The 23126-nt window shown below is 37.1% G+C and overlaps 2 protein-coding genes across 2 annotated transcripts; both read right to left on the reverse strand.

Annotated features, from left to right (window-relative positions):
• Window positions 1-1568: 1568 nt before the first annotated feature.
• On the reverse strand, window positions 1569-6984 carry LOC103714465 (histidine protein methyltransferase 1 homolog). Its single transcript, XM_008801723.4, has 8 exons — window positions 6513-6984; window positions 5846-6018; window positions 5568-5630; window positions 5219-5285; window positions 5025-5125; window positions 3142-3186; window positions 2459-2929; window positions 1569-2010 (listed from the first exon to the last, which is right to left on the reverse strand). The coding sequence occupies exons 2-8, from the start codon at window positions 5978-5980 to the stop codon at window positions 1840-1842; spliced, it is 1053 nt and encodes a 350-aa protein (XP_008799945.2). The 5' UTR covers window positions 5981-6018; window positions 6513-6984; the 3' UTR covers window positions 1569-1839.
• Window positions 6985-11301: 4317 nt separating this feature from the next.
• Window positions 11302-15985, reverse strand: LOC103715916. The gene is made up of 2 exons (XM_039133723.1): window positions 15880-15985; window positions 11302-13412 (listed from the first exon to the last, which is right to left on the reverse strand). Exon 2 carries the CDS (start codon window positions 13394-13396, stop codon window positions 11723-11725), a length of 1674 nt encoding a protein of 557 aa, XP_038989651.1. The 5' UTR covers window positions 13397-13412; window positions 15880-15985; the 3' UTR covers window positions 11302-11722.
• Between the last annotated feature and the right edge of the window lie 7141 nt (window positions 15986-23126).

Here is a 23126-nt window from a genome sequence, read left to right on the forward strand (position 1 = left end):
GAAAAAGGTTGTTCTGTGGTGAGGAGTTTGTATTGTAGAAGCCTATAGAGGTAACTTTGAATTTCTCCAATTTTCTGTGATACCAAGCCCAAGGCAAAGGCTTTGAGAGATTGCACTCTTTTATTCTGTTCTCATACCAGTAGTTCCACTTGTTTGTCCTGTGGTTTTTCTCCCTTGAAGGCTTTCCATGTATATCTTGGTGTCTTGATTGTTTGGTGCTTGATGTGTTATCTTCATAGTTGATTGTTGTGTTTTGCTTATTGCTATTGCTGTATTTCTGGTGAAAAATACCTTCTTCAGGGTATTATAAGGCGACCTCATCAATGCCAAGGTGTAATACTCTTTTTCTCAGCCTTTGTCTTAGTAGCCCCATAAGCAAAACCCCACAAGTATGCATGCCTGTATGCGTCCGCCTTCACTAGTAAGCAGTTGGCTTCATCTTGTTGCTTGGTTTATTTTTCCAACAAAGGTCGCGGCCTAACAATAAAACTTAAATGAAAAAAACAACTTTAGTAATTGAGATGCAAGTTAAAACCTTCGTTTGAATGGAACCAAGTTATAGTGGTGGAAGAGTGTCACATAGGCAGATTTAGTAATTGAATTTTTCTTGATTTGCATATTAATTCCTTAATTCCTTTAGATTTGTATTTTACACTTTATGAATATATAATCGATGTATATCCATCAGTTTTAGTCAATTATGTTGTTGGAATAGGTAGTTCTATTTATCCCTTTGGTGAATCCTTAACCTTTAAAGTCTGACTAATTACCAAATTTTTACTTTTAGATCGCTTGAAAGCACAATGCCAAACAATCAGCATTTTTTCTTCTAAGGGTGACTAGGATGCTAGTTATTAGAGACCTATATAGGAATTAAGGATGAGAAAAGATGTGAGGAGATCAGGTCCACAGTCCTAAATTTAACTTTAGCAAAAAAACTTAATTCTATATCTCCTCCAATCCTAGAAGACAAACAAGGATATATAGGTTACTTTTAGATGTAATTTCAGATTATTTTTTTAAAAAAATTAAGAAATTAATATGTAAATAAGATATTTTGAAGGGACTCTTAGCAATAAACCCTTTACCCTTAGAAGTCACAACTCTTACAACTCTAATTAGCGGCAAATGTAATCGAAAGCAATTTCAATTGGATTTTTCAATTAAACTTTCTAGGGCAACATATCTTCTTTGATGGCAGCACTATCCACAGTTTTGGTGCCTATCAATTTGGAGCAATGATAGTACAAATACTTGCAGGTTGAAATGCCATTCGAGGGTGAGCATCAGGGAGTAATTATTTTGCTGAAGACTTCACCTCTATTGAATGCTAATATATCTGCAGATCTGTTGTTGAGCTTGGCTAAGTAGATGCCCTCCCATTCAGAAATTGAATTATTCTTTGGATTTTCTTTTTCTGAAGCAAAAGGAGGAAGAAAGGAAGGCCGCCCCGAACCCTAACCAAAAGTTTATAAAGAAAAAAGAGAATTACACGAGATTTCGGCGTTACATTTGCATAATGATATGCTGCCTCTGATATAATACTTCTACTGCAAACCCACAGGATAAGATGGAAAAAAGGAACTCAACACATATATAAATCAAACTTTAAATTGATCCTTTTGTGTACATATGAATATTAAAAAAAGAATAAAAATCTACAAAAAGGTAGCATTGCAACATTTTAGCAAGCTAATAGAGCCACTGATTTTGGACCTTATCATCAAATAAAATAAAAGAAGAAATTAAACATTGGTGGTGCATACAGTGTATAAGAATCGAAACCAAGGGGTTCACGAAGTTAGGGAATGATATACTTTCTTGACTCCACGAATTTACTCACTTGAAAAAGAACTTCCAAATTTCCCTGTCTGCCAATTCAGTAACCACATGGGCACCAAAAATACCTTCCTCATCCACCAGAGCTCTCAGCTGCCGTGCCCCACCATTGGAACCTACAAAATTCTTCTTGGCAGCCAAATACAACACCCCATATGGTGGTCTCAAGCACTGCATCAAAGAAATCCAGTCAGATATATTGCAGACAAAAGCAAGCACCTAAAATAAGGTCATTCTATTCAGTGGCTTCAGCTCAATTCCAGACAATCGCTACCGAGTCTTTATTTAGTGAAGAACCATTTCTGATAGTTCAGCTAATATAATGAACAATTCCCTTTTTATTTCAGCAATAACTTACATATCGAGAACCTAATCTCTGAACTAATAGGCATCATACCACAAAGTCACGCTCCTAGTTTGAATCCTAAGTGTTAAAACAGTTACATACATTGATAAAGTGGCATAGGACAATTGGAAAATTCAACACTTTTTTTTTTTGGTAAAGATGGGCTACTTTGGAGTTAGTGATGTACCATGATTCTGATGAACTCAGCAAACAGTTCAGCAGCGTCTAGTGTTCTTAAGATCATAAGGCAGACAAGAAAATTAAATGACTAACCTTTGTTATAAGGGCATATAGCTTCTTCAAAGAACTCACTGAATACGGGATTTCAGTAATTAAAATAATATCATAACCACCATCCCTGGCGTCTGTCTCGTTTGCCCTCTCCCAAGCACGGCTTCCTGAGAGCTTCCTGGATCGCCTGGAGGAAGGCTCATGACCAGTGATGCTTCCATCCTGACTGCTACATCCATCCATGAAGTCATCCTCAGAGAAGCTGAGGCTTGTCCCTGGGGCTAGCTCAAACCCATCAATCTGCACCACAGACAGGACCGTATGGAGCTCCTCCCAATCCCCAGCATAGAAGTGGACATCAGGAGCCAATTGCTGCCGAGATGGGGTGAGTGGACTCTCTGGTTGGCGGCTCTGCCTATCTCGAGCCTGCTCAAGATTTGCCAGGACATTGGGAATGGTTGTGCATCTTATAGTTTCTGCATTTGGATCCTGAAAATGCACTGTGGAAGCACCCTGTAAAAGGTCTCAACAAGAATGAAATCTGTAAGTTTCGTATAACAAAAAAATATTAGTTGGACATGCTTTGGAGCACAAAATCCAACGATAAGCTAAGTATCATAATGGGCAAAATATCCCATTTAAATGGCTAATAGCTCTATGAATTTTATTACAGTTTGGCACTGTAAAAGGAAACATAAGCTTTTAATTATTTAGATAGCACGTACCTTCAGGCAAGCAAAAATCCCAGCCAGACCATATCCACAACCAAGCTGCAGCAATCAGCAAAACAAAACAATTTTAGAGAAAAAACTATTTACTTGACAGAATTAAGGAGCAAATATTCACTTGCAGAAAATTAATATTTTAACATCTTGAGTTCCATTATATAGGAAAAGGGGGGTCAAGATGCACAGGAAACGAAATCAATTCACAGTACTTTTCATGGGCTCCAAATGAAAAACTTTTACATTTTAAGTGCAATTTGGGTAGATGTTCAGCAATGAAAATCAATAGAATATGTACACAAACATATGAAGAAAACAAAGAGAGGATGATATGACTGTTGAGAAGTAGCGTGCTTTATTCCCGGGAGTTCAACCAGCAAAGTAATTTCTTACGATCTGGAGGAAGTTAGGTTGAAAGCGCTTAAGAAATTGGTTCTGAGAAATTTCCAGAGCAAACTGGCAAGGTAATTGATGAATAAAACATGCGAAAAGAGGAAGATCAACCTAAGCTGTTATTGGCTGTTGGAAAATATCAGGATTTCAGCAGCTGAATTAAGGAAGAACTTCTGCTGAAAGGTGTACTTTAAGCATTCCAATAATGGTATTTTGGAGAGTTTATGATTAAGTATTTTAATGGTCTCCAATGAAGAAAGGAGTGCTAGAGGTCCATCTAATGAGCATTAAAAACACATCCAAGGCAGCAACCAAATATGAGATGCCATGCAAGTGATAAACAACAGCAGAATTCAAATTATGGAGGGAAGGTCCTTTCTCTTCTTTTTCTTTTTTGTTTTGAGCAATTATGTCATTGAAACCTGGACCTCCCACAGCAAGCCCTCAGGAAAGATGTGCCAACCAAGCTAGCAGATGTTGGCTAATCATGGAGAGAAGCTCTTCATGATAACATTGTCAAAGTTAACACACTATACAGCACAATATAGTGGAGATTTAAATGGAAATCAGACCTCAGGCAGACCTTATGGCCATGCAATTTCAAACTTGTCAGGCCATTTGCAAATTTCTTAATTATGGATCAAGCTTACAGAGTGAAAAGGAAAGGCATGTAGTAATTTCGATTTAATCTGCGAAGTAATAAAGAGACAAATACAGATTAAAACATGAGCAGCAAGCCTATTATACTATTACACTCTATTTGGAATTAATAAAGTTGGTTCGAATCCATAAGTTGTTCCTGTCCAACAAGTACTTTTACAGTAAAAAAAAAGTCTTTAAAAATACTTCCAACTACACCATGCGAGGCTTATTCGGTTTATCCCACAATTTTCCTAAATCTGTTCAAACTGGATTTAAGTAATAGATGATGGAACTACAAATGGTAGATTAAGAGGATATGAATTAGAGGGTGTAAACACTTGCTGTGATTGTAGCAGAGAAATGTTAGAAAAGCAGTAAGATACATAAATATGAACAAGAGAAGGTTAAAGAGTCGTAACCATAAAGCTTAGATAATTAACAATGGATGAGATACCATGGTTGTATTCAATTAAAAATTAAAAGCAAAGGAAGCTGAATTGGGAGGCATAGACTAACAAAATCTAGATAAAAGTTCTAATAAAGGGAACTTGATATGATTTTATTTTAGAAGAAGGAACTTATGTCCAAGAGATTCTTATACAGCAATAGCAAGTCAATACATTTTGGTTATTTTCATAAGAACTATACAATCTTAATCAGTTTTCATGCTTTAAAATAGAATACGTGTCAATCAGTTTAAAGTTTCTTTTGCAAAGGCATATACATATGTTCCTCCAATTTTTCTTCTTTTTCTTTTTTGGGTGGGAGGAGGGCAAAAATTCTAAAGAAAGAGAATTATGGAATCAGAAAGAACAAAATTGGAAGAGCTTTCGGAAAGCAGCAGCTACCTCTAGAATCTGCTTGCCCCTGAAACTCAACTGTCCATCACGTATCTCGTGCTTCAGAATATTTACAAGATCCATTGAACTCTCCCAGGATTTCAGAGATCCTGCAAAACCGGCAGTTAGAACCTACAGAGTCACATATTCTGCTGCATCATACAAAAACTACACAAAGCGATCCACAACTCTGGTGCACTCACCATCATGTTTTGACGATATCATCTCTGAACTGGAAAATCCAATCATGTCGGCTACACTAACTCTTCCCTAGAATACAAATAAAAAAAAACAACAATATTAATTCTAGAAGCACCCTTCCTGATGCTAAAATACTAGTACAAAGTTGAATGCTGCCTCACTTTTCTTACAAGCTTCACCTGCCAAATTACCCATGCAGGTGGCTGTCAGTAGTGATTTAGCATATATAATTAAACAAGGCTGGCATATTTTGCCAATAAAAAATTATATCCTCCATGATGGATACTGTTTTAATGACAGAGGCACAAATATCACGAATACAAGATCACAAACCCAATGAACAGCACATACCTTGAAAATATTTAGACCTTGCACATCAACATTCTCTCCAGCATACTTGTAAGGGTGAGCATTCTGTAAGAAGGCCAAGAAACGTTTGCAGTTGTTACAGAAATGACCCAAAATAGTCATTTAAATCTAAACTGATGAAATTTCTTTATAAAATCAACAGCGAAAATTTGTGGTAATCCGTAATTCTTTGGTTAAAGAAGAAATTGCAATGACCAAAGTTAAATTAAAACTCAGACAATCAAATTGGCAGAGAGATAAATAAAGAAAGATGGAGATACCTTTGAAGGAAGAATCTCAACAGCTGGTGAGGGAAGAAGCAAATCCCTTTCAGAAACAATGGAAACGCCATGACCATTCTTGTCATGGGGTATCAAGCCTGGAAAGCATTGCGCAAGCAGCGACGGTGCCCGCATTTTCTTCTTCTATCCCTCAACAATTACCACCGAAAAAACTGCCAATGCCACCAAATCAAAGTTAAAACTCAATGAACCTAAAAGCCACATGAATCAACTACACATCCTTAAAGTCCAAAAAAAAATGCCTCCAACAAACCTAGATCTCTCAAAATTCTCGTCTTGCTTTCCACAAACAACTAAGCCAAACAAAATAAAACATAATTGAAAACAAAATTAAAACCATAATCACCAGAAAACAAAATCTAAAAAGCTCTCTAATTAATTTTTCAATTCCAAGCCCTGCAAACCCTTAGAAATTGCTCCACCATAGGACGAAAGAAACTCAAATCTCCCCAGTTTTCAAATGAGAGCAAACACAACTTACAAAGGAAGAATAAAAATCCAATCTTGAACACCGAAATACATAAATAAGATGAGAATACGGAAATTCCTCAATAAAGACTCGACCTTTCCGATTCTCAAACAGGAAAGGGAGCAAAAAATGAGCTAAAAATCAAACAATAAAGGGGGGAAATTCAAAAATTGTTACCTAGATCTGGAGAAGCTGACTACGGAAGAGGCGTGATTCTCGAGAGAGGGGAATCGCTACGCGGGGAGAAACCCTCGCTTGGATCCCATTCAAATACCAACAGACGTCGCAGCTTCGGAGAAGAAACCGAAACCCCTAACCCTAACCCCTATAGCCCGCCGTGGACCGCTTCTCGCCGAGTCAAAAAGAGCACGGCGACTAATATAAAGCCTCGGAAGAGCAAGGAAGCTTCATTGCTTCGGAGGCAAAAATCTTTCCGACGGCCTGCAACCTGGTGTTCCCATAACGCCCCTGGATCTCCCGGAAATGCCCGGGGTTTGGGAAGCTTCGGCGGTAGGTAACTGGGCGGTGCGACTCCCGCGCGCGCGAACGTCAAAGAAAGTTCGCCCGCCTGCGGTGCCTGACCGTCTCTTCCGGGTGATCAAATGCGTCGGCTTTGGCTCTCCAGGTCGCAAAGGTGGTTAGGTACGTTGACAACACGAGCCAGATAGGTTGGATTTGGAGACTCTCATGTTGGATTTATTTATTTATGTTGGATTTGGAGATTAAGATTATGACGGATTTGGAACCACATATTTTCTTTTTGATAATATATTTAATCCTTTTTTTTCTCACATAATATCACATGCAGTCCATTTGCTTCGTGCTAAACAAAACATAACGCATACATGACATATATTGCTTTTAGATATAATAAAGATCTATTACTGCTTGCTATATCCCTCATCAATCATTGATCTTAGCATTCATGCCTCATAAAAATGGCTTTCACACGTACCGTTGAGCTAGTTGCTATATATATATATATATATATAGAGAGAGAGAGAGAGAGAGAGAGAGAGAGAGAGAGAGAGAGAGAGAAAGGTGGCGGGGTTCTTATTGGAGCTAATGCCCGTTACTATCTATGCCTCTCTCTCTAAATATTTTTGTAGAGGGGTTTGTTCCGAACTTTTCACATGAAGCTAGAAAAGGAAACCATTGCTTTTCTTATGAAAATAAAATGTCAGTTAATGTCTAAACTTTGATAAAATCCATAGCATACTTTATCATAGCTATCCCTCTCATGAGAGGGTCAACATAATGTGATCCGCTAAGTTGGAGTGGTTGTTTTTGAACTTGATTTGACGGAGTAGCTGGAAGAATTGGAATAAGCGGCTCTTGCTTGCTCCTCAAGGAGAACCGGGAAGGCCACTTGTCATGGAAGAGCATCGCCTTAGTCGGCATGCATGGAATTTAAAAATCTCTAGATTGTTTAGTTGACCTACCTAAACCTTTTCTAGAAACATCTAGAGTAATCTTAGGCCTCCAACAAGGTAAAAACAATCTCAATTTTTTTGGGTCAATGTTAGAAGGGTTGTGGTTGCAAGAATTCAACTTTTTTTGCGTACGAATCCACTGTTGGATCGCCTACTACTCGCTTTTGGATCTATGCAAATGGATGAATGATAAAGTTTGAAGTACTTTGAGATTTATGTTGTGGGTGATCCAGTAGTGGACTAGTGGGAAGAAAGGTGAATGCCTTCGAGGGATGCTGTGACTAATGATGGATATAAGACTCGAGCCAATGACCAAATAGGACACAGAACATAGAACCAGAATCAGTGTGAGATTCATCTGATGGATGGTAGGTGATTCCATTGGACAGAGACCAGATATGACCAACACTATCCAAAACTGCAACCCATGATTGCACGAGACTAAATAAGAATTGGAATTTGTCTCACCAGATCTACAGTTCCCATCCTCGGTCAATGGATTCATTTGCATGAGTGGCAGGAGATCAAATTATAGATGGTTAGACATTAACAAGAATGGGATCATGTTGGGGCCATAGATTTAGGAGACGGTTGATGTAGATTACCATTCCTTTTTCTGTTTTTCATCTACTTCAAATTCTGAACCTAGCTTATGCTATACTCATGGGAAGTTGATAAACACATCAGCCACTCCTGACATGCATCCATTACTTGAGTTCATCTGATATTTTTCAGTTCGAATAAGATAAAATAATGTCCACAGAAGGTTTCACCATTCATTCAATCACCTACGTTGACTAGGGGGTCTCAACTAAATAAACCGGTCGAGCAAGCAACTATGAACTGGAAATTTCCACTCATGCTCGTTACAATGGGACAATCTCATTCTTTGTTTAGTCAAGAGAAAAATCGAAAAAAAATAACATCAATTTAGAGGACCTAAAGAATCCACTCCATGAACTCGTGATTGATCAATTAGAGCAAGGACTCGAATAAATCCCACCACCTGTCTATCACCCACCATTGGTTAGTGAGACCCATTCCATCAAATGATCAAATATTGCATAATTCAAACTCCATGGAACGGGAAGAGAAGATCAAGACACCAGTCCAACCATGGTTCTAAATCTGATCTGAAACAAGCTATTCACCACACAGACCAGGATCACTTCTCTGCATTCATTTCTGCTATCAGATTTCATGGAGGCTTCTTAGGAGGATTTCTCTTTAAAAAGAATATGATAGGGCTTGCTTAATTCTAATGCCAATGACTTGAAATGTTCTAAAGTGAGGTCTGGAATGCCATCAACGATACGCTCCTCGAACAGTATACGGGCAACGCATGAAGCTGGTTCATCTCCTTTTTTTTCGGGACTAAAAGTGGGTCAGACCAACAAGATGTCACCAAAGCGAGCTACAAATCTATTATGGCAGCAGACTAGTTTTAGGTAGTCCATGCAAAAGAATTAAAATAAAATAAAACAAAATAAAAAATAAATAAATAAATATTTTTTACTAACTATGAGTGCACTACTAATCATCTCTCAGAAAATATGGAGACTATACACATGGTAGACATCTAGGGAACACCTTTTCATACATCTAGGAAACACCTTTCCCGGTCTATCCAAAATCTATGCTCATCATTTCGTTTCTCCTCCAATAACACATTAAGAGGCCAATAGCTGTTAGCTCAGCTAGTTATCACCCCTCTCTTAATGAGGACTTTTCCATGGTGAAGATTCACGGTTTGAACCCCGGTGGTGGTTTAAATAATGGCTCGTTTGGTTCACGGAAAAAGAAAAGGAGAAAGTGTGGCCAATGAGAAAGTAATAAGATGCCTCTTATTTGGTTGGAGTTTTCAAAGGAGAGAGATGGGGAAGTTGTATTCCCATGGAAATATGATTCCCACATTTTATGGAAAAGTTACTTTCTCATGAGACGGAAATCACTCCATTTTTATTTTTTTTTCCAAAAAGGCCCTTCAGCATTAAAGAGGCATTAAAGACCTAATTTTTATTAAGGGTATAATAGAAATTATACATAACTTTTTCAGAAAAGTGGTTGGTCAACCAAACATAGGCACTCTGGAAATCTGTCACTTTTTCATGTTTAACCAAATATGCCAAAAGTACATTCCCAGGCATTCTCTTCTTAAGAATCTTCTTTCCAGAAATCATATTCCTAGGAAGGAAAATGCTTCCTGCGAACCAAATGAGCCCTAAAAGTATGTCTAAAAAACATGTTCACTGTAAGTGGGTACAATAGATGAATAAAAACACATGAAGGAGAGGGATGAATCTCCTCCTATGGTCCAAAACCACAGAAACTCGAGCATTTAAAAGGACTTGACTTGCGATACTAAAGTTAGGATTCAAAGATCTAATATCATAATATTCCTAGGAGGGCAAAATATATATTGCACTTCACAATTTTCATATCCTTGTGAAGGCAATTGCACCTCTACATTTCCTAAGGATGAAATGAAAACCCAAATCTTTTTGAAGTTGAAATTCCATGGAGCTGAGAATTTAAAAATCATAAGCAAACCATATGATTTTGAACAATAATTCACTTATATCATCACTTCTTGTTTAGCTTTGATTAACTTTTCCCCCCGAAAAAAAAACTCATTGAGGATTTATAACAACAGGCAAACAAACAGCTTTCACCACTAGATCTATTTGCATCACCTCTCAAGCTTTGTAAAATCAATTCTGCTAAAATATGAGCAGGATATAGTAGAGAATCATATGCAACACATTTTTTTGCTCAAAGCTTATATATACAATGAAGGAAACTAGAATATTAAAGAGAGAATGGTTCATGCCTTTGTACCAAGTGAACAAGTTTCATACATAAAATGACGCCACAGAGTTGAGGAGGAAAAACACATACCCAGCCTCTAGAATGCAGTTAAGAAAAAGGTGGGTGGATCTCCATGGGCCAAGATATTCAAAACAGATATCTTATAATGCCCATTTACATAAGAGATACAACTAATCTACACCAAGGTTTTAAATCTAGGTAAATGGGAGGCATCTCGGGGTCGGAACTCCAAAACTCATAAATATGGGAGAAAAGAAAAGAAAGATGAAAAAAAGAAAGAAACAAAGGAAAACAAAGGAAAGAAAGATGAGGAAAAGGAAAAGGTGAAAGAAAAGAAGAAGAAAAATGAATGAAAGAAAGGAAGACGAAAAAGAAAGAAAGAAAAGAGAAAGAAGAAGAAAAAGGAAAAAAGAAATGAAGAAAAGGGTAAAAATAGAAAGAAGGTAGAATAAAAAGAAAGAAAAAAAAAGAAGGAAAGAAAGAAAAAAAAGAAGAAAGGAAAAGGGAAAAAGAAGGGGAGAGTGATAGAGCATATCTAATGGCATTTATGACTGAGACCGCTTCCAGGATAGGGTGGGACAGCACACCATCATCCCACAGGATTTAAAATCTTGATCTGAACATAATATAGGGAATGTTGAGACTACTCAATTAACTAAAACCATGTCAAGCAAAGTAACTCCTCTCCATTTTTTCAAATGGACTCCTCCAAAACCCGCATCGAACCATGCGCAACAACATAATGCAAAATCCCACTGCTCCAGCTTGCAATGGCGATGAAGCAACATCGAACTCATTTTCCAAGGAAGCAAACTATGCTATTTCTCTGCAGAACTTTGTTGGACGAATTGCCAACAAAATTAATGCACAAACCTATTGCTCTAGGCTGATATGGTGGCATGAGTTTAGCAAGCTACAGCTATAGACTACTCTGCTGTTCTATCCTTGCTGGAAACCAAGACCACGAGCACTCATCTCATTGTGCTGACCCTGTGCTAACCCCCCCATGTCAAAATCCATTAATACAGAACTCTTTGCTCCAAATTGCAACAATATTGGAGGCACCGGGTTTAGTTGTTTGAGAAGCAGACTGCACCACCAGTCTCCTTACTCTGAAAGCGAAAGTCAATCATGTACATGAGGCTCCCCCAGCTGCTCATCTAAAATATCTTCGTTGCCTTTGGCATGTGCTACAGTACAATCCTTTGTTTGTTGATTGCTTTCATCGATGCCCATAGCAGAATGGTTGCAGCCCTTGTGATCACTGTTTACCATGGACCAATCAATATTCCCAGAAAGCATCAGCTTCATAGTCTTGCAGGGCGATGCATAAAAAGTAAACTGATCCTCCTCAGATTCTACATTAATGCCTTCATGACCATCAAATTCATTCAGCCCAACAAACTTTTCAATTGGAACTCCTTGCACGACCAAATCATGCAAACTGACAGCTTCAACCTCTGGCAGAGGTTGGCGCAAAATCTCCTGACCACTAGCATGTTTTGGCACATCAATTTTTAACTGAGGTGGTCTTCTTTTCTTGGAGATGTTGCTTGGATGCTGGTCAGAAGAAGCTTTGTTTAATTTGCTCAACCTTGAAGATGAGGCAGCAGTCTTCCGAACATCATTATCAGAACCTCTGGTTTTACGTTCTGCAACAGCTGACTTTGGTGTTGGACTGAATGTAATCCTTCTTCTACATCCTTGGCTGACTTGTCTGTCTGCTGGGATGTTCTTTTGATGGAGTTTCAACCTGATTGTTTTTGAGTTATGCGGACCTGAAATACAATCAATTCCTCCATCCTTAGGAGGTGACAAACATAGGAAGTTCTTGAATTCAGGGCAGCTATAGGAGCTATGTTCAAATGGCCAAAAGAGAGGTTCATCAGAATCAGATTCTTCTACTGCATTCTTAACTTCATCTGCATGGACAATAGAAGACCTTGGAGTACAGCTGGAAGGACTGAGTTGGAAATTCAGTTTGGCACTAAAGGGAGGACTGGGAAAATCAGAATCAAAGATGTCGAACACTTGCTCTTTATCTTGTATTAACTCGGTATCCTCCCCTTCAAGATCCAATGAAGATACCCATATGTCTGTTCTATCAAAATCTCGAAATGGTGTATCATCACAGGGATTGAAGGATGTACCAGGACAATAAGCAACCGGCGAATTCTCACCGACAAATATCTCATATGAAGAATCACCACTCTCTGGATGCCCAATGTGAGAATCTTTTACCTCATTTCTGACAGTTTCATGTAACTGCAAAACGAGTTCCTCCTTCAGACCTTTCCCCTCAGTATCTTCACATAGTCCGTTAAGAACTAAGGGTGAGACGCCTGTAGAACTCATTCTAGACCCATCAGAGACAAGAAAACCTTTTCCCTTATTTGAGAGAACTTCAGAGCTTTGAGATAATGACAATGATGAAGAGAACGGATCATGGAGAGACAGATCCCAGCAATCAAACTCCCAAATATCTTGCGAGTCATCAGAACTAAACAATGATGAAGACTTACTATCTGAAGACAACCACACATACTCGCTTTCATCTGACAATCCTTCAGTATAATCCACCTGCTTCTCAATATCAAAATCTTTGGTTTCCGAATCTGCAAGAACAACATCAGGTGTCTCTGTATGATTTTGATCAAGGCCTGCCTCATGATCTCTCAAACCATATTTGGACCAACTATGGGTGCTAGCATTCTTGGAGACTGACTGAATTGTAGGTAAGAAATCCCTTGTCTGCTGAGAAGATTCAATACTACCAATAAAGCCCATTTTTTCTGGCATTAAATCGTAAAGCTATCTGCATATTGACAGATTCAATTATATAAGAAAGGGAAAGGTTCAAATTGGATATCAAATTGAAGAGTCCTGCTAAGATATTAGACCATGGCAAATCCCAGGTAACTAAAATAATCCAAGTCAAACACTATATGGAGAACAGGACAAGGAATTACAAGTCACTTTTAAAGTTCAATATGCAAATAAATTAACTAGGTTGCATGAAATGACATACACATAGAACTTCCCGCTATTCTCAAAAAAACATAAAACTTCATGCACAGCAGCTAGTAAAAGCAAAACTGAATAAAGGAAATTTTAATATTGGAAGCTTAGTAAACTACCCAAATATACACCAGCTGACAAATTAGCATAATAAATATCAAAGAAAATGCAACCAAAGGAAATTCGTACGCATTAATACAGAATTCCAGAACTTCCAATAATCACAACAGAACTGACTGGTAAGTTTAACATCTCAGAATCTCAGGTTGGTCAGATGCAAACCAATATCTAGCCATGTTAAAACACAAGCAAATTCAAGTAACTTCATACTAATGCAAATCTGTGTTTCTTAACCTTCTATTTCAAAAGTGAATCACTAAATATAGTTAACTTGCATCCATTAGATACTTTCGGGAATTCATAAAACTCTACATACGGACCAGTATGCCTATTAGAGTAAAATATCCTAACTCGTTGATGGTAATCCCTGAAATGCCCCGAGCTACTCCAGAACATTTGTTCCCATCAGAGGCCTCATCCTCAACCAGTGCCCCAAAACAGTTCAAAGTGCAATACCAAGTCAATTGTTTTAAATCATGACATTCAAACTATATCAGGCATCAGATAGAAACAAGATGCTTGGGGGAGTCAACGACAGTGAAAGTCTCAACAATTATGTTTGTGGAATTCAGAGACCCAACAGATGCAACAAGGAAATGGTAAACACAAGAGTCCGATACAATAACAAATAAATGACTTGAAAAGGACTTAGTTCATTCACTAGATAGAAGCCAGCCAATCTTGCAAGCAATTTTCAGACTTCCATATAAAAGCAGGGTTAGATATAAAGATACATGTTAAATGTATTCATCATTACAATAGCCACTACTGCATGAGTGCTTCTGTAATAAAAACAAGGAACAAATGAAGGCTTCAAAATTTCTCATCATGAGTGTATGAACAAAATGAATGGGAGTTTTACCATAGGATTTATAGTGCATTCAATTTCAACTTACCAACCTAAAAGGAAATCCTTCAAAATTATTATCTTAACTGCTTTAAACTCAAAAGCTGCAGAAGAATTCCAAACTATAATATGAACAGTGCCTTGGGTGCCCCTTAGTATACATGAAATGTGTATAGCACAACCCCCCTGCTGTCTTGGAAACTTGATATTCAACTAAACCCTTATGTATTGCGCTAATTTCTGCCAGTGACACCAATCCCCCATGCGACATGGATAGATGAAATTTTCCAGTGTACAATACCAGCTCCCCGTAGCATTATTCCAACACAACGGAGCAGTGATGGTATCCCCTAACAAGATTTAACAATTTTTTTTAAAGAAAGTGGAAAAACAACTGATATATGACATATCAAAAGAAAAAAGGAATGCATTTGTGATATGCTTTCATGATATTCCTAATAATGTTTGCTAAATTTTGAGGATATCAGTTGGAAACATAAGGGGAGAGGGATCGACTCGCTTTCTTACCAAAATCAAAAAATAAAACTGAGAAAAAACACAAGCCCATCCAACTATAGGCTGAGCTAACAAATATGTTGACATGAGGGCACTACACCACATATGTTCTAAAAAAACACCTAATCAAGACACTCTTGTAGCCATCCTAAATTGATGATTAACAATATCATCAGTGGAGTGATCAGGTGTGCATCCAGCACTCTATGAAACTGGCACACGGTTTCAGTAATAGCTGGCGATTTCAGCGTCACATTTATCACAGGATGCAACAACAAAATCAATATTTTTCTTGTTAAATAGAAACTGAATCATTTATGGCAGCCAAAAGAAAAGAAAGAGAAACCACACATTCAAAATTTTTGGTAGAGATTAGCGAGAAGAAAAAATAGAGAAACATAAGAACAAAATCTAATTTTCCTGAGAGAGAGAGAGAGGACAAAATCGTATACGTAAACCGAATGTAAAAAATATATTAATCGGAGCATCTACAGAAACCTTATTCTCTCTTAAAATAATGCGAACCTCATAAAAATCTCGACTTTCTATCGGTCTAACATTAAAGCAAACGAAAAAAAAAAGAGTTCCATTGGGCGATTATAAATTTTCAGATGGGATTAAAACCAAAACCGAAAAGCTAAAGATCAACTTTTTATTCTGAAAACAAAAGACCACCAACCTTTGATCCTTCCAACAAAAAATAATCCCGATCCAAGAAGAAAACATTAAAATAAGAAAAAAAAGTCGATTCTAAAAGCTAAAAAAGATCGGAAAAAAATACCTGAAGGGAAGAATCTTCAAGAAGCGACTTACTCCGATCGCCGTAAAAAAAAAAGGGAGAGATTATTTAGCGCCGTTTACAGGCCGAGGAAGGTTTTATAAGTCTCAGTTCGAGAGCGAGCAGGACGCATTTTTTCCCGCGGCCGACTCGGCCTCTTGTCGTAACGCAACCTAAATGTCCTACTTACCTTAAACACCCTTGCCTTAATAGTCGGAGTGCAAGCTATTGCGTCCATATCTCTAGGATCCGACGGCTGCGATTGTGACAAGGGTAGAGGTATTTTGGTCACTTTGCGTCAGAGACACTAAATAGGGGTGAGTTGGTAAAAGTATCAAGATAGAGCGTGAGCGTTGGGAGTGGCAACCTGTTTATGACCGTTTGATCTTGATTCTGACTGCTATCTGGAGATGATGAGAAACGGAAAACCTAACGCTGTTTAGTTTTATTTGTTGGAGGATTAGAACTGGGCTGGGATTCGGAGTTACTAACGAACGTGCCCTTAAAGGTTATTCGTTATCCGATCGAGTGGGGATTTTGCCAGCAAACTTTGCCTTTTCTGACTTGCAATTCTTTGTCCTCCTCGGAGACCGAGAAAATAATAAATAATAATAATAATAATAATAATAATAAAAGAAGAATTGACCTATCTTAGCCCGAAACCGCTGGATCACCCACTGCACAGATATCAAAGCAAAAAATTGATGATCGAACGGTGACTCCAACGAAAGAAGTTGAATTTTTTTTTTTGTTGAGATAGATAATTCATATAATATGTGTACGAATACACCCAATAAAATTAAAAAATAGAATATAGTGGAGCTCCGGACACAGCTCTCCATTTTCAGCTTAAAAGGCGCTATCAGCGTAGTTAGTCATATAGGCGGCTACCTCTCCACAGTCCTCTAAATTCATGCTTACCTTGGACGATTCCTCCATCTCTCACCCATCCACGTGACATGTCATGCGTCCCGTGGTACAGTGTATCAAAATTTATTGATAAGTTCTTGATTGAGATTTGTTGATAGATTTGTCATCAGATTGATGTCGGTGGTGGAAAAAAAAGGAGCAAATCAAATAGTACAAACTGGTCGGGTGGTACGTGACCGAATAACTCAGGCCAGCCAATTAAAGTACGGTTCGAGTCCAAGGTCAAGTCACAAGGCCCATAAAGATCTAGCCTACTTGGACTTTCAGTTTTGACATCTACGGTTGTAAGACATCTAAAATGTAATCTCTTATTATTAACGCTAATTAAAAACACAATAGGATATTAAATATAAATTAAGAATGTATATATTTCTATGTAAACTGTAGTATAAATTAGTTTATTAACTCATGCAGCATCAGAATCATGAAATACTGCTCATTCAATTTGAGTAATGGATGAGAGGTTACAGACATGAAACCGGTGAATCAAAAATAAAAATGCGAACATGGTTAATCTATGGGTGCAAGAATGGCTAAGTTGCATATAAGTATGTTTAGGATGAAAAATTAAGGGGAAAAAAAGAAACTTGTCTGAAATGAAAGTTTGGTTAGGTATTATGAGCGTTCATAATTCAAATTTAGGCATGAAGGTTACTCTACTTATAACATAAAACTAGATACGTAGCAAACCATTTAGTTCATGTAGGAGGAAGCATGCAATTAACATGTTTTTCAGTTGGAAGATTTAAATTAAGTAATGAAGGGCAAGCTCTCATTAGCACATAGTTTTCTAAACATATTTGGTCCAAATCTTCCGCGCATACACACACACATAAAGAGAGAAAGATGAAAAGCACATAGTGTCATGTTAAGTTAATTAAGAAGTCAGATATTGGATACTATTGATTCAGATCAATCATACCTTCATCTCGATTTTTGGCTAGATTTTTTCATGTCATAGCTCTAGAAAAAAATCAGCATGCGAGAAAATGAATATTCTCGAAATATAAGATTTAGTATATAAAGGTTCTTTTTTCTTATTAGGGAGATTGACCATGGAAAACATTGATCCTTTAGTTATGAAATTATCTTTAGAGCAAAAATTAAGTCGAATGAAAAACATGCTTTTAAGTTTTAACAAACCATATAGTTGAACTTCGTTTGGAATTGGTTTTCACCGCCATTTGGCTTTTTAATAGATTGTGATTGACTTGTGAACAAATTCTCTCTTGTAATAAAATTTTTCAAATAATAAATTTTGTATTAAGAATATGAAATAGATTAGCCTTTAATTTTAATTTTTAAAATATAAAACTCTAAGATATTAGAACAAAGAGTTCATGAATTATTGATGGAACATGATTGTTTTTAACTTCTTGCATCCTTATCTTTCCACTTACTCAAACTTATGCCTCTCCTTACTTGGATATAATTTAGGTTTCATTGAGTTGAGGCCAAACAAATTTGACTTGATTGACAAAACACCCAATCCAAAATTAACATGACCTCTAAAATTAATTACCTAACCAAACTCGTATTTGAGTCCAAAAGTTTTGTATCCAAACAAGTTTCGCCTAGTCAAGTTTTCTTGGTCCATGCAAGACGTAGGTTAGGAAAGGAGTGAGCATGTAACAAAAAAAGTAGTTCGATCAAGTTGAGTTGAAAAATCTAAAAAATATAAGCCATATATAAATTTTAGTTGTCAGAAGCCCAAAAAGTTTGAGTTATTAATGGCAGAAGTCAAATCTAGACAATTTGAAAGTGAGATTGGCTTGAGTTAGCGCTAACAAGCTCCAATCCAACTAATAAAATTACCAGAATTTGACTTAACTTGGGAGATCGACTTAAATTAGGTCAAGTTATATTGATTCAAGTGAGACTAATGTAAATCTTAATACATACATATAGATAGATAAATAGCGATGAGAGAGAGAGAGAGAGAGAGAGAGAGAGAGAGATTTATTTGTTAAAACAAATTATATAGATTACTGAGATTGGCTTGAGTTAGGACTAACAAGCTCTAATCCAACTAATAAAATTATCGGAATTTGACCTAACTTGGTAGATCGACTTAAATTAGGTCAAGTTATATTGATTCAAGTGAGGCTAATCTAAATCTTATACATACATATAGATAGATAGATAGATATATAGCGATAAGAGAGAGAAAAGAAGATTTATTTGTTAAAATAAATTATATAGATTAGTTTCGGTCGGATTATATTAAAAGCTTTAGAAATGCAACTGAATTAGGTTGGTTAAAACTTAGAAGCTCTAAAAATTTAGATTAGATACATGCTCAATCAATTATGATTAACTGGAGAGTGCAAAGTAGGAAAACCTAAGCACATCCACTCTCTTAATAACTCCATCTCTCCCTCTTTCGGTTTTTTTTTTCTCATTTTTTAACTCATCATGTACATGGCAAATGTGTTTTCTTTTCCTTAATAAAATAAGAATTGAGAAAGTGCAGCAGAAAAAATCATGGTGAATTTATCATTTTTTCTTAATGAGACGACCGTGGGCTTATCTCTATAAGGGCTCGTTTGGTTCGTGGAAAGCATTTTTCCTCCTAGGAATATAATTTCTTGGAAGCATATTCCTGAAAAAAGATGCCTGGAAAAATATTTTTGGTATGTTTAGTTGATAATAGGAAAGTAACAGATTTTCAGAGTGCTTATGTTTAGTTGACCATTCACTTTTCTGAAAAAGTTATGCATAATTTCTATTATACTCTTAATAAAAATTAGGTTTTTAATGCCTCTTTAATGCCGAAGGACTTTTTTGGAAAAAAATAAAAATGGAGTGATTTTTGACTCACGAAAAAATAACTTTTTCTCATTAAACATGAAAATTATATTTTTATAGAAATACAACTTTTCTTCTCTCTCCTTTGAAAATTCCAACCAAACAAGTGGATCTCACTTTTTCTTCTTCTTTTTTTTTCTTTTTTTTTTTGTAAAAATGACAATTCATATAGCTCTAATATGAGTACATCCTGTCAAGTCAGAAGAAAGTAAAAAGTACAATAGGGGCGGGAGATGTACTGTGGGCGTTCACAAGAGTGCCCCAGAATGACGTGCAACAAAGGAGGCGACCCAGTCTGCTGCCCTGTTCAGCTCCCGAAAAACATGAGCTACCTGGTGCACACCCTACTCTACTACCAGTTTCCGTGTCTCACGAATAAGTGGGTGACCATCTCCATATCTATCCGCGCTCCGTATCCACTCGATCACCATAGATGAGTCCCCCTCAATGTACGCTCACTCGGCACTGAGCACCCGCCTTGCATACGATGTCCCCTTTTAGGCTACTTGAAGCTCTACCCCAACTACAGTAAGGCCTGGCGTGCGCCCCCCTGCTGCTAGCAGCCTGCCACGGTGGTCCCTAATCACAAATCCAATACCTCCGGACCTCCCGTCTGTCGACACGCTGTCGTCAAAGTTCTCACTTTCTCCCCTTCCTTTTATGCACGTTCTTGATTCCTCTTATGATATTCCCCTGATAACCTGGTTCCTTTCCCCATGAAAAACTTCTGATTCAATCTTATTTCTTGGTTGATTTTATCTTAGAACTGGATTTCTTGGAAACAAATGTTAGTGTCCCCATGAATCTTTACGAAGAAGAATTCTGAAGTTATTAATTTAAATTTCCCGCAATCTCCTGGTTCTTTAAACACGTATCAATCTGTTGTTATGTGTTTTACTACGTTTATCTTGCTACCAGGTTATGCGAGAAGATTGATGTTGGATGGAAATATCATTAACTTTGTTCACTAGAGATGGAAATATTAGATCCGGAACATATTGTTTCATGTCTGTTTCACTATGGTTGTTGGGCACCGATCTGTGTATTTAGACGCTGTTACATTGATTAATGCTAGTTATGAATGTTTGCTTTCTTTAACCTTCTTGTTGTTGTTGGCTGTGATGCCCTAATGACCCATTGAGAAGAGATGAGCCTGCATGTTATGTTACGTAGTTTCCATAGAACGCTTGATATTTATTCAGTTGTAATTCCATTTGTAATTATTTGGACCATATCTTTTTGAAGTCTACTACTTAATCTGGTGGTTTATTCTGTTCATGCTATTTACTTTACTACAAGTGTAGTGTTAGTGCTGATGTCTAAGATACAAGCATAACCCACAATTCTCCAGAAGCAAACACTTCATCTGATCTTTAGATATACTTTACTTACCTTGTAAATGTACATATTATATGTGATTGCTGATTCCTTCTTCTTCTTCCGCAAAGATTCCATAGAATTTTCATTTTAAATTTTTGTATGTGAAATTGTCATCAGTTTTAACTTGACTGTAATTTGGCTACTGAAACGTCGAGTGTGGCAGGTGTCAATGGCTTCTCAACTTCCTCTTGTTGTTCAGAATGAGAATGTACAGAATTATAGAGGTATACATTGTTCTTGATGTCTGCTAAACTGGTTTTTTGCTGAACATGTTCATTTTAGAGTTTTATCTTGGAAGACCGCAATGAACTGAAATAATTTGTTGTTTTTCCAGGAAAAGGTGTCGGTGGGATGAAGGCTGATCTTACTAAGCCTGCAAAAACTGCGCGTCAAGTCAGAAAAGCTTTGACGGATCTTTCAAATACCGGCACACCTCTGGTTGCTGGTGTATCAAAGAGCTCCACTTTGAAAGAGAAGTCTGGAATATGTGGCCGTCGGACCACCTTGAATGCCCTAAAGAGTACCATTTTGACTGATGAGGAGATAAAGAGATGCAATGAATGGGCTAAGGACGGAATTGAGCATGCTCATTTCACAGGGAAGGACTTACAGAAGCTCCAGAGAGTTATGGTGGAAGGATGTAAGATCCTTGTCTTTTGTTTTCTTTCAATCTGTTTCTCAAAATTTTGTTTCTATTTCTCACAGTTTCTAGGTTCCTATTTACTGTATCACTTGTTCATCCACTTATTAAAGTGATATTTTCACTATTTATTAATTTAGGCATAAAGAAGAAAGTTGAGAAAGTACTTTCTGAATTGCACAAGTCATCAAATGTTTCCTATGATTTTGAGTTGGCAATGAAGGTACGTGGTTTGATTGGTAATCTTGTGTCTTAAATACCGTATAATTCTCATGTTCTATTTTCGTTCTCATATACGTAGCAGTAATTTTTAAGAAGTGGTCTCTGTGATAATGTACATGAATGGTTGGAACATGGCTGCATTGCAAGTAGCAAGCCTTATCCTGATTCCTGATTGTTAGGTGTCTGCTAAAGTCAGAACCATTAACACATTTTAACTCCTGATGTCTTTTGCACCTCAATAGTCAAGACCTTGTCTGAAGTGCAAGAATGACCTTTGGTACTTTATCAACAAGGCACTCTATGATTCCTTTCGCTTTCCTTCCTTCTTTTCTTTCTTTGTGCATGCAGGCAGGCAGTGGATTTGGTTATTTTAACAATTGTCTGTCATTTGGCTGAAAGAAAAGAAAATAGAGGACATACTCTTGGTTATCTGAAACACAATAAACTATAAGTAAGATTTAGTTTTCTAAATTGCTTCCAATGATTCTCAGACCCAAATGGAGAAGGTTGTAATTCTCCCTTTCTTATCACTTCTTAATTCTAGTGTTCATTACCTGACCATAGCATGCCCTGCTGGCCTGATCCATACACTTCGGGATAGGCTTTTATTTATCCTTCCTCACCACAACTAGGTAGCAAGGCCTTTCTTGAATACGAACTTTGTCTTTAAACAACCAGTTCTATAAATGCAAGTTAATTAGGATATTTTTTTAAGAAAAGTAGTGAACTCATTACATACAAATATGGAATTGTTGCGTGTCATCATAAAATCAAATACTGGCATTTAGCATTGTCTTCCTTTTTTTTTTTGTTCATTACCTTGCAGTGCCTCTCATTTTCATCAGCATATGGTGCATGTTAAGTACACCGATTGGACTATCTTTAGGTTGCATTTCAATTTCAATTTTAGGGCTGTCTAGAAAATGGATAGAGCATCTGTGGGAGAATCATAGACTTTGTTACTGTAGTCAAAGAAAAGGAAATTAAAGCGTGTATGAGTTCTGGGAGTATGCTGTGGAGTTATGTTGTAAGAGTTGATGAATTGTTGAATATACTTATTATATTTTGTATGCATGTGCATGCAGCATATGCGCATCTACGTCGGCAAACAGGGTTAGCTGAGTGTTTGTGCCCCTCTTCCATTAGGAGACTCTTTGATTCTTGGGATGTGTATTCCCAATTGTGTAACAAAAGTTAGGTAGTTACTCCATTCATCTGAATGATTGGTGGTGGCACTTCATCTGAGCCCAGCGTCCGCATCACCTTTGTT

Source organism: Phoenix dactylifera, chromosome 14 (assembly GCF_009389715.1).
Source record: "Phoenix dactylifera cultivar Barhee BC4 chromosome 14, palm_55x_up_171113_PBpolish2nd_filt_p, whole genome shotgun sequence".
Classification (NCBI taxonomy): domain Eukaryota; kingdom Viridiplantae; phylum Streptophyta; class Magnoliopsida; order Arecales; family Arecaceae; genus Phoenix; species Phoenix dactylifera.